Source organism: Adelges cooleyi, unplaced genomic scaffold (genome assembly GCF_023614345.1).
Source record: "Adelges cooleyi isolate 19-005CV unplaced genomic scaffold, UGA_ACOO_1.1 ACOO_flye_CR_arks_rails_tigmint_CR_PRNA_381, whole genome shotgun sequence".
Taxonomy (NCBI): domain Eukaryota; kingdom Metazoa; phylum Arthropoda; class Insecta; order Hemiptera; family Adelgidae; genus Adelges; species Adelges cooleyi.
Window position 1 is genome coordinate 1,185,690 of NW_026096058.1, and position 17,132 is coordinate 1,202,821.

At 33.7% G+C, this 17,132-nt stretch overlaps 1 protein-coding gene and 1 non-coding gene across 5 annotated transcripts in view; both read right to left on the reverse strand.

Moving 5' to 3' along the window:
• LOC126841460 (Kv channel-interacting protein 4-like) overlaps positions 1-17,132 on the reverse strand; it is a 267,819-nt gene that overhangs the window by 66,028 nt on the left and 184,659 nt on the right. For all 4 annotated transcript variants that reach the window (XM_050577959.1, XM_050577957.1, XM_050577956.1 and 1 more), the window contains one exon: positions 13,175-13,492. In XM_050577959.1, the coding sequence (XP_050433916.1) occupies positions 13,175-13,454 (280 nt within the window). In that variant the 5' untranslated portion in view covers positions 13,455-13,492. The remainder of the gene's footprint in view (positions 1-13,174; positions 13,493-17,132) is intronic.
• On the reverse strand, positions 9,967-10,122 carry LOC126841475 (U12 minor spliceosomal RNA). Its single transcript, XR_007686179.1, has one exon. It is a non-coding gene; the product is annotated as a U12 minor spliceosomal RNA (small nuclear RNA).

Here is a 17,132-nt window from a genome sequence, read left to right on the forward strand (position 1 = left end):
CGACATTTAACAAATGCTCTTATGCCGGCTATATTTAATTAGAACGTGGCGACCGTATGGTCGTTTAACACAATCGGCGTGATGGTCGTTTCTATAGACATTAGTCGTGTGTTAGGATAAACGAGAAGTGGTGGCGAAAATTGTGAAAAAGGATTCCGTTCGATTTATCTGAATTCAGCGATAAAATTCACGGCTCAAGTCGTCTCCGGAACGAGCTTATCGTTATGCAAATCAAATTCGTTTGTTTTTAATATTTAAATGAAAGAAAAAAAAAAATGCCTGATAGAACGAATTTCGCACAAATCGCACTGCCAAGTTCAGACGAACGGAACGTTGCATTGGTGCTGTATTATTATTATATTTTGTTCATGAAATAATATAATAAATGGCTGACAGGTATTCGGAAAACAAAGCGAAGTAAGTAAGTACCATAGCTGTACTCTGTAATACATTTGTATCGCACCCCGTTGGGATTGCTTTGTTTTGTAAAACGAGTTTCGAAATATTTCTGTTTTTTATAATATTTTTGCAAACGGTACACGAAAACCATCTTTGCATTTGATTTACCTAATGCGTTTCGTTTAAGTACTTTGAATAACGAGTGCTCCGGTTTGCATCCCCGGGGCTCTGAGCAATATTATTACTGTGCCATACTAAGTCAAACGTAACCGAATAACGTGGGATTTTTGAGGGTATAATTATTATAGTAAATACCTATTGTGGACGCAAAATATATTATTTACACTCCGGATGTTTGTTTGCAATTAACGCCAAACGCACTTTTCCCTTGATATATTTTCGGTTTCGCATAAAGGATAACATAGTACCTGTATTCGTGTGTATTACCTACACGTGTTTACAACTATATCATATCGCCTACTCGTTAAATTTACTATACAACTACATTTTTGGCAATCAAAAATTGAATCGTACTTACCCTTTTTGTTGTTTGGCTTGCGCCTTGCCTCACTAATTCGTTTATCAGCCAACAGCGCCGTTCGTTAATTGTTTTTCCGGTCTTTTTGTTTCACTACAACCGCAACATGTATACACGTTTTATGTTTCAACGGCCCCTAGTATATATTTATATATAGTTTATCGCCTTATTTATGTTTCGGCGTGCTCAAAGGCTGTACACAACTGACTTTTGTTTGGTTATTCGAATCCGCTCTCTTTGAGACTTTAACAGCAAAACACAACTACATTCATTCAATAATTATTCAATCTCGGCTCTCCCATCCACATTGCGCAAATGGCATTATAAAATATATATTTATCATATTTCGTGAAAAGGTATTCCGAATGCATCTATGTACTTATTTTGCATACCGAATGTTCCTTCTGACAAGAAGTGGGCAAAGGCATTTTATCTATTATCTCGTCGGTAAAATAGCTGTTAATTACAAAACGAAACGACCAAAACAATCGAGTACTAAATTCAATACACAATGGCTGTTGCCACTGTAAACGGAGTTAATTAAATTGACAGACCCCGTCGCTGGGGACCAACGATATAGACTATAGAGTGGTTATTTGGTCATTTACTACTCCAATCAAAAATCAAGGACACTCGTGCTGTTTCAATTAAAGATTTAGTTGTCTCTGTAATTGTTTTTGTCGTTGTCGATCACTGTTTTTTTTTTTTTTTTTACAATGTGTTCGAGGGCAAAATAAATTTGTCAACTATCGTTTTGTCCTTATAAGCTGTTATAGTTATGTTTATATTTTATCACGGAAAAATAAAGCACAGCATATTGTGCATTGTATAATAACTAATAATAATAGTTTAAAAAAGATAAACACAAAAAACCATTAAAACGATCAAACGATACTCTCGTTGGAACTGTAGGATTGAAGTGTTGTTGAAAATCTCAGACCGTTTCATTACAATATTCCATTACACGTCTTAGCAAAAGTGGTGACACTCGCAGTTGTTTTTTTAGACACAAAACATTGTAAGTAAATAAACGGTTTGACACAATAACACACACGGTTTTTCACTTTAAACGTCGTTAGTATGATACAAAAACGGGTTTAGTTGCCTTTCATATCGTTTGCTTTGTGTAACCGGTAAGTCAAAATGTACTAAAATCCTCGCTACCTACTTTCTTGAACGAATGAAATACATGCATAATGTTTTCCTTGTATTTTTGGAAAGTCATCTTTTGCATTACGTGCCAATATTTGTCTACGTTATTTGGTGCTAATGCCATTAACTATCTTATCTTGTGTTAATAGCTATCCTTACATTATAGTTACATCGTTAGTAAAAGCAGCAAAGATATCACAATAATTTTTTTTTTATTATAACCTTAACATCATTATTGAAATTATTAAGTATAACTTTTAGAATGTATCCTGGTGAACTTATAGTGTAAACTATTGGAGGTCTTGTGAATAATAACAATATTTTCCTATCTAATTTGCGTTAAGAATACTCTTTTTTATGGAATTTTATTAAGATTTGTCTTATAATTTATAATGTCTTACGAGTCATACCAGTCGTACAGGTGATAGATAATATAAGTTAATTTTATTACACACTTATTAAGTAGATTTGGCAATTCAGAAAAATCAGTTAGCACAGCCCATAGTATAATTTTGTACATTAAAATCGAATTACACAGGGCCGTGTATACTAACAAGACGTTATGTCTTGTGTCCCTAACAAGACATAAGGACCGCCCGGCAGCTAAGGAGGTTTTTTTAATTTTTTTACTCGGGTTAATTAACAAAAACGACATGTTTACAAACCAAACCGCCAAAGGTAGGACGTTATTTTAATATTATGGTCTGCGGGTGGCGGCGCACCGTAGTGTTTTAATGGGTTTGTTTTTTGAGCTTAAAATCAATTAAATGGCCGGCGTAAGTAAAACTTTAACGACTTTATACCGAGGTGGTGTACGGTATGAAAGGATGGAGAAAAAAAAATCATAACAGTCGGTAATAATAACGTCAGTAATATCATAATTTCCAACAAGGCGTAACTGGCCAAAGTTCTTAAGGAGGAGACTAGCACTAATATGGGGATGAAACTATATAGTGAAACTTCCTCACAGTGGTCGGTGTTATTAAAAGTTGTAGGCGAACAACCAAGGTCGGATTTGGGAAACCGAAGACTTTCCTGCGCATAATTTAATATTTTTTTAAGTTTGCAAAAAAAAAATTGCAAGCCAAGCGATTGGAGAGGAGAGGAAGGAGGGGTTCGACGCATGTACGTGCTGAGTTTTTTAATTTATGTTTTATTATTAAGGCGAGGTACCGCCTCCAAATTAATAATATTGGACTTGTATAAAACTCATATGCTCAGAAAAGAAGACTTAAGAACAATATGTCCAGAAATAACGCGAAGGATACTTTTAACATATTAATACACAGACATGCTTTTAATTATATTTAAAAAAAAAATTGTTTCTACTCTTTACCAAGCTACTATCTAACGTGTCTTAGCACTTACACTATTACTTTTTTATTATGTGTTTTTGAATTGTACTTGTAACAATAACGTCTGATAGGTATACTGTGTCACTATAATAGTCAACTATAGGTAGACAGTCAGTGCGCTTCATTATTTTTTAGATAAAAGTTGTGCTCTCTCTTTATAAATATATTTTTTTATTGTACGATTTAACCTGACCTAACCTAACCGACTAACCATGACTGGAAATGTATAAACGGAAATAATCATCCGTTTCGACCGGAAGCGTTTCACCAACGCGATCATAACAAAAACGTTTTTATGGAAATTCGAGACTCCGGTTTCCGTACTTAGGCATCCAACAACACCACGTCGGTATTACCGAACGAGGGAGCCGGTAGTATACTTAAATTTTGATTTCCAAAACGGACGGTTCGTATAGGGGTAAAACGCTATGAGCATCCGGCTGCGATGGCGGAAACTATTTGCATTTCTCCAACTCATCCGCAGACAGGTTATATTATACCCTATATTTATATTTCTATATTGTAAGAATAAACACTTCCGGATTGGTTTTTGTAGAAAAAAAAGGCGATGGTTTTTTATCATTTATATATATTGTGAATAACATTTTCTATAAAAAAACATCAGTGTTATTGTTGTTGTTTAAAATGTTCTTAATAATAAATGAAAGTACTCAAGTGTTGCTTTTATGGGTGACTTCTTATCAAACCTGCATGTCCATATTCTTGTCATACAAGCTTATTACTTATACGACTTGCCTCTAAACGTTTAACACGGTGTGTTACGTTAAGTGTTTTTTTATAATTTTTTTTTTTTTCAAATACATTGTGTTATTGTTAGGATACAACAACACAGTATCTATACAGTATAGGTACTCGTGGCCTTTGTCACTTAACTGTTTACTCAATTAAGTTTTCTCGTCGATCGGTCCAACCCACACATAACGCATATAGAGTTATATGTATGTACTTGTTAACACCACGACTTGTGTGTGTGTGTGTACTTGTAGAGCTTCAAAAGCTCTCAAAAATATCAGTTTCTCCTCGCCAAACACAATATTATTCCAAAGGGTTATAATACACACACACACACACACCCCAAAAAGGAAATTGAACGGCCCTATACTTAGTTTACTGACGTGTACGATAATGCTTAAAAAGGACGGCCGAGGGCGAAGGGGCGGCTTAGGGGAAAAATCCTAAGTACGTCCGGTCAATATTTGCACGGGCCGTTATATTTAAATTATTTCGCTTACTCCACTCGAGAGTAAATCGAATTTTAAACAGCCTATTAGCGGCAGAAGTATCCCCAAAGTTAGGTTCGTGGCTAATTTGAGTAATTAATTACAAAAAAAAAAAAAACAGGACAGGACAGGAAATCGGGAAAACACTTGGAAGGAAGACGTGCCGGATAAAAAAAAATGTAAATTACTTTTCAACGTCAAAAGGGAAAACCTATCGAACGAACGCCAAGAAACACAATATTATGTCGTTTGATAGAAAGAAAAAAAAAATACCATAAACTTTTAATGATCTCGCATTGGGTACTTGGCAAAAGCGTTGAGACTTGAGAAATAAAATCGTCCTTGTCATAAAAATACTTATTAACGGCGCTCGGTTATTTTCTTATTCTTGCTCAACCCTATTTTACCTGGTTATCATTTAAAATGAATAAATAACAATGTTATAAATACCTAACTGAATGTTGGCTAATAATCTTTGTAATTAAAGCCTTTTTTTAAATAAAAGAAATAATAATATGCAATACATACATGCATGCGTACGAGAGAGCATATAACTTTGAAACGAATCAGGTTTTGATGTAATTAAAGAACATTGAGAAAAGTAAAGAAAAATCACGTGTTTAATTAGTTCTATTACACGTTTAAAGAACAATAGTACATAGTAACGTCACAGCGATTCAATATCATATGAAATAGGTGTGTGCACCTAAAAATGTACACTAAATTAGTTAATTAACCTAAAAATGTACACTAAATTTAGTATGTACATATTTTGTTCGTATTAACACAATATAGTGTAACCTTTTGAGTATAATAATATACATAAAATAGACCAAAAAAATGTCTATTTAAAAAAAAACTACCTATTTTTAAAACAATAATTGTTCGATTGATTTTGTTTTTCTAGTATTGGTAATGTTTGTAATAATTATAGTTGAGCGAATAAATTCAATAAAAGAAAAAATTTAATTAGGTTTTTGAAGACATTGGTCAATATTGAAGAACATGCTATTCTATGTGTACTCGGTGTCAAAAAATAAAATAAAACGATCTACACTAGGATCAGTTGGCGCAAACGAAAAAGCAATTTTCTCAAAGGTTTTATCAAATTGTGTGGCACAGTAGAGAAGATAAGGTGTCGAAATTGATCCGAGATTAAACCTTTTGAAGAAACTACTATTGTTGCTTGCTGCCATGAACGATAATTGCAAAACAAATCAATATACAAATATACCTACCATGTTTTCGTGTTATGCTCGATACATTATTGTTATAGCTAAATAGACTGATATTTATACAAATGTATAAATTTAATCGGTGTGATATGAATAATAAGAACCGTAGTAGCAATAATATTAGTCCATGTTTGATAGTAAATCTGTGTTAATAACAAACGATGCTTGATAAAAAAAAATCCCAACGAATATCAAAAGCAACGTCATTTCTGCGGCTATATCGAGGAGAAGTTTTTTTTTATATATATTCAGCAAATACAAATATTTATAAAATATTCACTAATGGTTCAACGCCGAGTAAAAAAAAAATACGCCTCGGTTATATATAGGTATATGTGTGTATGTGTATTTTCTCAAACAGTGCAAACTTTAGCACGAGCTCGTTTGGAAAGTTCTTCGACGGTTGCTCTCTCTCTCTCTCTGCATTTAACACTCTTTGTACATGTATATAAAAGCTATAGAGGTATTTTTCTACGGTAAATATCCCGTTTAGCATTTATAATGCATGTGTGTGAATAAATTACACGAACCGTGAAAACGTCCGGGCCGATTAAAGTAGTATACGAGTAAGCCAAAAGTCTGATCCATAAAGGTTTAGAATCATAAAGAAGTATCTAAAAAAAAAAAATCAATAATAATAATATATAAAGGTGACAATGGTTGTAATGTTTTCTCAAAAGTGAAATATGTTTGCCACACACATTTTTGCGTGTAAACGCCAAAACGTATGCTTTGAAATCGGTTGCGCCTTTTCTTGGCCAATTGGATGAAATGAAACATAAAAAAAAATTTAAAACGAAACCAAATTTATCCGTCGTACCTGTCAACTGGTCGTTGAAAGGTTTAAGCAATAATTGTCCAGGATTGACAGATTTAGGAATGAGACAAGAGAGCGGTGCCCCAGGCGATAAGAATTTTTGACGTTAATGGACTTTTTCGATCATTTTTTTTTATTTCGATTTCGGCATTTCCCGAGTAAAAGAAAAACAAGACATTTTTGCTGGAAATCGACTTACTCGGTCGAGCACACTTCCCGGCTAGTGCCGTCGGGGCTTTTAGAGGGAAACTCTTGGATATGTTTTTTATTGTTTTTTTTTTTTTGTATTTTTGTATTATTGTGCGCTATGACATATATATATATATATAATAAATGGTGTCGACCAAATTGAACTTTTCCCGAAGTGCGTGGCCGACGTTTCGAGTTGTTATAGTTTCTGTGTTTTTTTTTTTTTTTTATTACTCCTCTCTCCCAAAACAGATCAATGCGGATTTCTCACACAGCACACAACTGCAAGGGAAATCGCTATAGTCTATTGGTTTTATTCTTGTCACTTCGTAAAAGCTCATTTTCTTTAAAAAAAATAACTAACGAATAAAGTATAAACTGCTCGCGCCAAGTAATCCCGCGGTTTCGCGCGGGAACGCTTTCCCGAAGATTTGACGGGAACGACAAAAGCTCTCCGGACGTGCGGCCCCAGACTCGAGGGGAAGATAACAACGGTCACCGCATTTCTGGCATTGTGTAAAGACACGAGAACACAAATGTATATAATATCATCATAGTGTTATATATATATATTATATGCTAGGACCCCGAGGCGGCCGTATCAAACGTCTACTATAATAGAATAGTGTGTACAATACATACATAGTACATGGCTGGGTGCTGTTTCTATGATAATTTATCGGCAAAAGTCCCTAAGGGTCGTGGTCGAATAGTTTGTTATTTGAACCGAACCGCATATTATTAGTCGTGATTTATATAAAACGCTCTTGTAGAGAAGTCGTACTTAACACAATTATTGCACTACTATAATATTATAAATAAGAGCGTGTTAAAACGATATTGTTTATGTGTTGAAAAAAAAAACAAGAAAACGCACGTACATTTTGACATCTTATTTGATGCAGTTTTAATTTTATTCCAATTTCCAAAAGGTTTTTTTTTTTTTTTTTGGTCATATTTTATTAGTTTGTGCGCATAATTGGTAACTCAATGCACTCTACAACAGTTTATGAAGCTCCGTAACAGGACATTGGACGTTGTGTTACAATTTGCTTTGTTTATTATTTTAGTAGTTTACTACAATACTGTTTTGAAATGGACCGTGTGTCGTTTCTTCTTCGAGTCAGCACAACCTTAACGGTTACTTACAGTTTAATAAGAAACCGTGTATCGCTTGTTCGGGGACAACACAACAGCTCTCCTCACGATAAGTTTGCCATTAGCTGAGCGAAAAGAAGTTTTCTTTTGTTTTTTCTTTTTGGCCCGACAGGAAAAACACTTTTTTTTGCAGTTTATCTCGTTTGACACGCTCAATAGTTCAGTAAGACTTTGGGAAAATGTTAAGTAACACAACTGCATGGTTCAGACACACATGCCAGTTGTTTTTCTTATAAAATTGGAAAACGTTTTACTCTGACAAAGTTATATATATTTTTTTTGTACACAGAAATATAATATCGATTGATATTTGAGCGAACATTAATAATATTTCACATTTGATTATGTTGTCATATTTTTATTTTGACTTTGTCGTTATGTACAATGTTGCACGTTCGCTAATATATTATATACAGAGTGTCACGGAAAGTTCTACCGAGCTTCAAATGAGACATATGGGATGCTCTATGGGTACGATAAACGGTACTCTTTTTTTTTTTTTAATTTTAAAATTATTTAAAATATAAAACTCGTATCTCATTAAAAAATGGTCTTACGAAAAAAATACATTCAGATTTGAAATCAGGAGAAAAAATCTTGTTGAATTGATATGTTACATGATTTTTTGGTATCTGGCCAAAAAATAATAAACTGGGTGTCGATAAAAAAATCCTAAACAATGAGTAAAACAAAAAATCTACACAATTGTTTTGACGGTTAATAAATACCCATATCACTTATACTTTGAAAATTAATTATTATGACGTTGATATAATAATAACTCTTCTACCCGGGTATGACTTATGTTGTGATTAATGGAGCGCACACCAATACTTAAAAGACACCCTCAAAAAGAATTTGGGGAGTATTTTTTTGATATGATACGGCCATGGTCGTATATCGTCGAATGGTTTTTTTATTGAACAATAAAACAATTGATTGACAGAATAACCTAAAGTAGATGGTAAACGCCTCTGTGTAAACCCCCCCCCCCCCCCCCACTAAAAAAATAGTAATAAATCTTTTTTTGGGAGATTCGACAATTTGATTTATTGTCGTACTTGGAAGCTCTAGTACTTTCGAATATAACAATATATCATTCGGTTTTATTGAAATATAGATATTTTATATTATGCTAGTCTAATTTGCATAAGGAATTAATTTCTGTACTTACATACTGTAATTTCATAAAAATTAAACACCACAATATATCCTTCTTTCCAACAATTGTAGCTTAATGTTAAGTTTTAGTGAAAATTTGCCTAAATAAAACGCTCCTAAATAAATGCTAGTGTAGAAGTCCCTTAAAAAAAAAAAATAACACCGTTATATTTGATTATTTTTTAGTAAGTAATAGCTGCTAAACGTTTAATAGCAAATACAATGAAAATGGTAACTACAACGCCATCTGTCGGTATTCAAAACAGTGCCAGATCAACTGTTGGCGCGTTCCCTAGATGTCGCACCTTAATACGTTTCAAAATATAATAATATAGTCTTACAATATAATGTAATATTAGGGTCTACTTCAATTATTATTATAAAGCTAAGATATTAATTATTTTACTTTTATTTTGTATTTATTTTACTGATATTAGCTGATAATAACAAATCGCATAAACTGTAATATTATTTCGACATAACGTCAGATGATTTTTTTTTTTTTTTAGACCATTTATCTAATCAGACAGCTGTTATCATAACCATAGCTGTATAGAAGAGCCGTGAGTAGAGTACACAATATTATTATTATTATTGGGATTTCAATGCACCGTTTTGTATATAGATTTTACCATTCCAAGAATAATTACTAGTGGTCAGATTAAGATCACCGCCATGCCGCCATATGGCGGCGTAGTGGGTTTTAGATCGAGTCGATATTGGGGCAGATCGCTATCGCCCGAAAGACCTGCAAAGTAGGCAGGTCCTTCAAGGGGACGACCTATACCCCTCCAAAAATAGGGTAACAGTTCATGGACTGCAAAAGCCAAGCGTCACCAAGGCTCGTAAATTTTCCTTACTCATTAGTTTAAGGCACGATCCGTACACTGTTCTGAGGTTCTTTATCAGGGGCGCGCGTCCCGCCGTCCCGGGGCAGCGACCGTTTTGGTGGTACGCCGGTAGTGAGGCCGTGCCGCGACGCTTGTCCGTCCGGCGGTCGTCCCGCAACGTCTCGCGTCCTCCCGGAACAACGTTCGCTGGCCGGCGACAAAGCAGGCACGTCAAAGTTCCGGCCAACGGCCGACGCGAGAAGACGAGCGAGTACACGTGTACTCGGCCGTGCGGACACCGCCATCTAGCGTGAGTCGCGGCAACTGCGCGGCCGCCGCCGTTGCAGTGGTCGAGCCGCACTGACGGGCCGCGTCGTGTCGCGTCGGCGGCAAATCTTGGTCCACCAACATCAATCTTGGAATTAATGTTTTTTATTATGTCTTAAATAAACGTATTACGTTAGCGTATGATTTTTTTTCAGAACACTTCAAATGAATTGTATTATAATCATTACATTCATCTATTAATTATTAATTATTAATGTGCGCTAATGTTGAGCAATATAATATTATTTGTTCACTTTAATTATTTGCTACACATTATATATTTTATTAAAATACCAAACCGGTAAATTTGCAATTGACTGTATTTAAACATTTTTATACTTCCAAAATTGTTTGTAAAAAAGTTATAACTAAAAAAATATTCGAGCAACATTTTCACATTATTTTATTTTTGATTGTGTTTCACTCAAACGGGAAGGCATTTTTCGAATAAATAAAAGTGTAAGTATTATAGCAAATATAATATTATAACGTTCGGCAAGTGTCTTCGAGACAATACGCCTTTATTAAAGACGTTTTAATAGCTGCATTCGTTCTCTGTTAACAAATCCTCCATCTACTTCCGGACCTATACTCTACTTCCGGACCTTTGTTGTTTTATATTATAAAAAAAATGTATAATACAGTACCCAATTATGTTTTTTTTTTCTGTGAAACGCATAGAAGGCGACTGTTTTTTTATTCGTTTCGAATTTACAGCAAACAATATTCATATACATAATATGTGAATCGATAGGTATCGATTACACGTCAATGCAATGAGTGATCACTCGTGTCTTAAGACTTAATGTCTTTTGTAGATTACCATCGGTTTTTTTTTTTACCAAACGTTACTTACTACGGTGGACCGCACACGGTGTTGCGCAAAACAATCACAACGGCTGTCTTATTGTGGTGTAGTAATAGCGCTATTATGGGTCGCTTCCTACGCTTGTCACGTTTGAAATATATTATTATAATACATCTATATTGATACTAATATTGTGTATGTATAGCTGCTGCTCACACGGTGTCCTTAATAATTATTATTACAATATTATTATTATCATCATTCTTACACTGTCGTGGGAAGCCAGAGAAAAAAAATAATCATAATCTCATCATATTTACCACAGTTACCTAGTCTTGTGTACTTTGTACATTATGTATTTCGGTTGCCGTACGCTTTTCTTACCTGAAACAAACAAAACATCTTATTATGATACTAAACGGGGTTAAGAGGTGTTATGAACAAAATATACATATATGGTATCCGGCGAACGACCGCTAGATGGCGGATACTGTTTGCTTATGTGACTTCCTCGAATTATTGGTTTGACGGGTTAAAATAATATTAAGATTCCAAAAATATATTTTTATTATTTTACTACGGCCGATTTGGTCGAAATGTAATATTAAAAACGGTGTGAACTAAAAAACCACGACCTTGACGGTCCACCGAACACCTTAGTACACTGCGTGTGTTTATATAGTGCATCGATACCAGGGTACCATAAGCATATTATATATACTGGGTTATAGAGCACCATAATATATTATTGTGTACACGGCTAAGGGAATATACTCGAATCACATGGAATAGTACTTCAAACCGATCAAACCGTACACGACGTTAAAATGTTACTGTATATAAACGATATTTTTGTACGTCTTGTAAAATAAAAAGTAGCTAAAATGTATGTATAATACTTAAAAAAATAACTACACATTATAATTTTTGTTTGTGGAAAATTTGTATGAAATACACCTATTTTTGCAAAATCAGTATCATTATTTAATTATTATTATTTAATAGCGACGGTAACTATATTAATTATTTAAAATTTGTTAAATTCAACAAAACCGTGTAGTCAATTTACAACCGAATGATTTCAACCGCGTATCAGGGTCCAATATTCCGTTTAGATCTAACCGCAACGTTCCACAAGATTGTACTTAGTTAATGTACAGGCAGACTAATACTTTTTTTTTTTAGTACAAAAATCCTGTACGGTTTGACTTGAAAGGTTTTACCATTCGACAGTATTGCCGTTTTGTTTAATTTCTTGTCTAACTATTTTGTTCGTCCGTTTAAAAGAAAAACAAACATTTAATCAAATTACTTTTTTTTTATCAGTAGGTATATTACAGTTTATTTATTAGTTTATAGTTTATTTATTAGTACCTATATTACAAGATATGAAACCAGTAAAAAAAAATCCATTATATATTACATACATTACCTTCCTGAGAGTGTATAATATTTTTGTATTCGATACGTACAAGCAATTTAATATATTGAAAAAAGAGCATAACAGCTATATTTCCACATGCGTTTCGCACTGGACTGTGATCGTTATGACGTTGGCAGTGGCTTTCTGTATTTTTTTTTTTTTATAGGTACCTTCAGTTTTATATTTTGTCCGTAATATATTATTATTACCCGAACGCATATATTTAAGGATAAAATTGTTGTAAAATACATTTTTGAAGCGTCCAACTTCGCTTTAAGCGTTATTTTATCTAAGTGGTGTTTTTCTGTGGGAAATTCACAACCGGCGTAAATTCCAAGTTCCGGTTGTTAAAGCAACAGTTGTTTGATAAGTTATTTCAACTGTAAACTTATTGTGTCTTTTAAATTGTTGTTGTGAACTGTGACCAATTTTTAAATTGAATTACAGTGTTTTTACATGTTTCTTTTATTATTCTTTAAAACAAAAAATTGTAAATTGCATTCTACGATTATTATTATCTGGTATACAGGGTGATTCTCACCTTGGTCCGGGTTGAATCTGCGTCTCAGGTAGTTGAGAAACCTAACCGTGATGGACATGTTCCGGTGTCTGGTCGACCGCCGCCGCCCGTCCGGGTGCTGCGCCGGCTGTTGCCTGGACGAGCTGGGCGCGCCGCCGCCCCCAGCGCCCCCGCCGGAAGACCCGCTTTGCTGGTGATGGTGATGTTGCTGCGGTGAGTGCCCGTGCTGGTGTTGCTGGGCCTGCTGCCGGTTGTCGCGCCGCTCGCGGCCATAGTTTTGGTGGGCCACAACGCTGTACATTGCACAACGTCAGCAAACCGACCAAATTCACTTAAAAACTGCAAAACCAAACAAATTGGAAAATAAGTAGTCAAAAGAAAAAAATATACAATATTTTTTATAAAAATTGACCACCAAAGGTAGGTACTTATAACCAAATCAGCCTTTGACCAATAGCACAACAATTATAATATTCTTAAGTGTCAAAAGTCTTTAATTTTTTTTTTGCCAAGACTTATTTACTGAAATCGTATATTTATGTTTTAAAATTTTGCAGCTGTTTATTTTTTTTATTTTTCACTATTAACAATTATTGTTTTTTTTTCAAAAGGTCCTTGCACCGTATAATTAGTTTCTAACGAACAGTATTTTTGTTTACTTTTCCATTTTCGTTACAGACTTTCAATCGGTTCCGGCGAATGAATTCATTTGAATGGACTCTTCCGACGAACAATAAAATTGTCCGAGCTAATTACGATTTGTAGTGTTTGCTTTTGTTAAAATGAATTTTCAAAAAATATTTGCACAAAAGAAAACAACGAAAATTAGTTTCAACTCAAAATTAACTCAGGTTTTTAAATTAAGAATTAAATTGTATTACTTATTTGTTTTTTTTTGCTATTTGACTACTTACTATAAAAGTATTCCACACAAGTTTTGCTAATGGGTTTTTCTAGATCAGTTAAGGTATTATTAATAAAGAAAAATATATATTTAATATGAAAATGCATAATTGAACAGAGTAAAAACAAAATACATAAAAATATTATTGAACCTTGTACAATATAATTATTGAAGTTCATAGCTATTTCAATTATTTTTCTATTTGAATTAGTTTTTCTACTCTGTTGGTTGATTAGGTATACTATATATTTTTACCTCCGACTGTGCTTCTTATATTTCTGTTTACCAAGATAATATTTAAGTCGTTATTAACGGGTTAACGGCGATTCGCTTATTGTAGATTTACACAACAACGAGATTCAGAGGAGAAAAACATGGTAAATAAAATAGGTAACTCTCCAATGTTAAAAAAAAAGGGAGTAAGGTCGAATAACTGGTTAATGGAAAATTGATTACACGTTTTACTTGTAAAGGAAAAATTGATGATTCATCGCGCATTATTATATTTTTCAGTCAACAAAATGAAATGTTTTTTATTTTAATTAAAATAATTGTTTAGTTCAATTTACAATTATTTAAAAAATATACATATGTACACTTGTATTAACGATTTATTCAATTAGCTGTTGTTCTTTAACATAATTAGTATTATAATCTAATATATTTTTAATGTATTTTTCAAAAAATCTATTTGACGTTTGGGCAATTAATTAAGACTAATGTGACAACTATAACGTTATCAAATGGGCATCACAGGTCTGCACACAATTGGGTACTGTAAGGAATTCAAGGCTGGGAATTAACAAGTCATAAGTCACATTTCAAACAACATATTTTTGTAAACGGAATTTTTTCGAGTGCATCAAACTTAAACTAGTTTAAACAAAATATTTTAACCTTGCCAAAATTATTAGCTCGGTCAAAAATTAACTAAGACAATTTTATTAAGACGGATTATATTGTTATAGGGATGTCGCTAGTGTTCAAAGTACTTTTTTTTTGATATTATATTATTATCTTCAATATTTTCGATTAGGTCATTGGACGTAACCGGGCCAATCTAATTATCGTACTGAGGTTACACCCACCCGTGGATGTTGGCGTTGCTGGTAAATATCATAACGATCATCGATCACCGATCGACAGCTACTATATGTATATGTATCGGCATGGGATACCGGTGAAGCATTAATTAAAAAAAAAAAAGCACATATATTTGTATCATTATTATTATTATTATTTCAAAACGAAATTTACTCGGTCTCGTGCGCTATTATTTTAGCCGGCTGTATATAATATATTACAACAGCTATGATTGTGAGACTTTGAGGTACACATAGTAGTAAGAACTATGTATATTATAATATATATATATGGCAGCTGGTAAACGGCCGGAGGCTCGCATTTAAGTCATATAGTGTATGTGTGTGCCCCCTTTACCCGTGGAGACCGGCTACAACTGCAGCAGCCGTCGCCGGTTCATTGTCACACAATGACGTGGCAAGTCGGTGAAAGGCGAAATACACACACACATACACAATCTTTGCGATCTCCTCCATATGTAAGTATACGTATAGTGTACGGTGTGCTGTTTGGTGTGATAATAAATAATATAATATTATACTATAATAAAATACAGGGTGATTCATTAAGGACAAAATTCTTGCTCCACCCTTGCTCCAGATTTACAGCTTTAAACTTCAATAAATTAACAAATATTCATAAAAAACCTGTAAAATCTGTTAGTAAATATTATTCTTAATGTAAAAAAAAGTCAAATAAATACATACGTTATTGTTAGAGTTTAGAAAAGTTGATAGAGCTCTGGAAAATATAGAGAAAGGTATTTAACAGTGAAAAAGGGCCAAGTAGACCCCCTCCCAAAAAAGTCGGCCTTTCAAAGTAGTGATATCAACATTGTGGCCAAGTCGGCTAATTCTTTAGTTCATAACCTCACTTCACTCCTACTTTCATGAGCAACACTGCTCTTTTGTTTGTATTGCTCAACACTTGGCCAGTTTCTGAATGAGGCACAAAACAGACTTAGCCACAATGTAGATACTACTACTTTGATTGGCTGACTTTTTTGGAAGAGGATCTGAACCTTTTTTTTCTTTTCTTCTGAGTTATCTCCTTCCTATCACCCACGTGACTCACAAGTGAGTACATTTGACAATAATGTTGTATGCTTCATTCAGAAACTGGCCGCAAGTGTTAAGCATTACAAATAAAAGTGCAGTGTTGCTCATTTTTGACATTTTTATTTTTTTCTGCGCTTTTATAGGATTTTTCTTTGTAAATTTTTGTTTTCTTTGAACCTGACACGAAAATAAATCACCGTCCGTTACGGTTTTGCGATCGACCTCCGGATCGAGGACGAACCGTACCATACCAGTAACATATATAATATATATTATTATCATCAATATTAATATTATATGGATCACGATCCGATAGGTATTTCAATAATCCCGTCGTCGGTAATTGTGTTATTGTTTTTAATTACAATTATCTGTGTGCGGAGCTATGCTTTTGTCTTCCCAAGGATGTCGAATGTGGAGCAAACGACAAACCGCAAACGAATATGTCTAATTAAAAAAAAAATAATGTGACAGAAGTGCATTATACATAAGTCAATAGTATCTGTTCAGAGTCGGACATTATTGTTTTGTAATCGCCCGAAAGCCAACCGAGATTTTGCCATGTATTATTTATTTAACCATAGAAAATCAAATAATTTTTTTTTTAAACAAAACATATTTTTAAGAAAAATGTAAAAAAACGGTCGTACATACATGTTTATTTATCTTGTAAAATGTTTACAAAACAAAAAAAGAAAGGTGTGTGTAAATTGTTAACGACCGAAAACGAGTGATATTTTGTGACTTAATACCTGAACTGAACAACAACTATGTATGTGATATAAGTGTACATAATATGCGACTACAGCGAGTATCGATCAATATAACATAATAATATACACGAACTTATCTCGCCGACGACGATCTAGATCTCGCACATAAATCACGTTTACATGTCTTAAATACCAGCGTGCGCGCTTATATGATATCATTT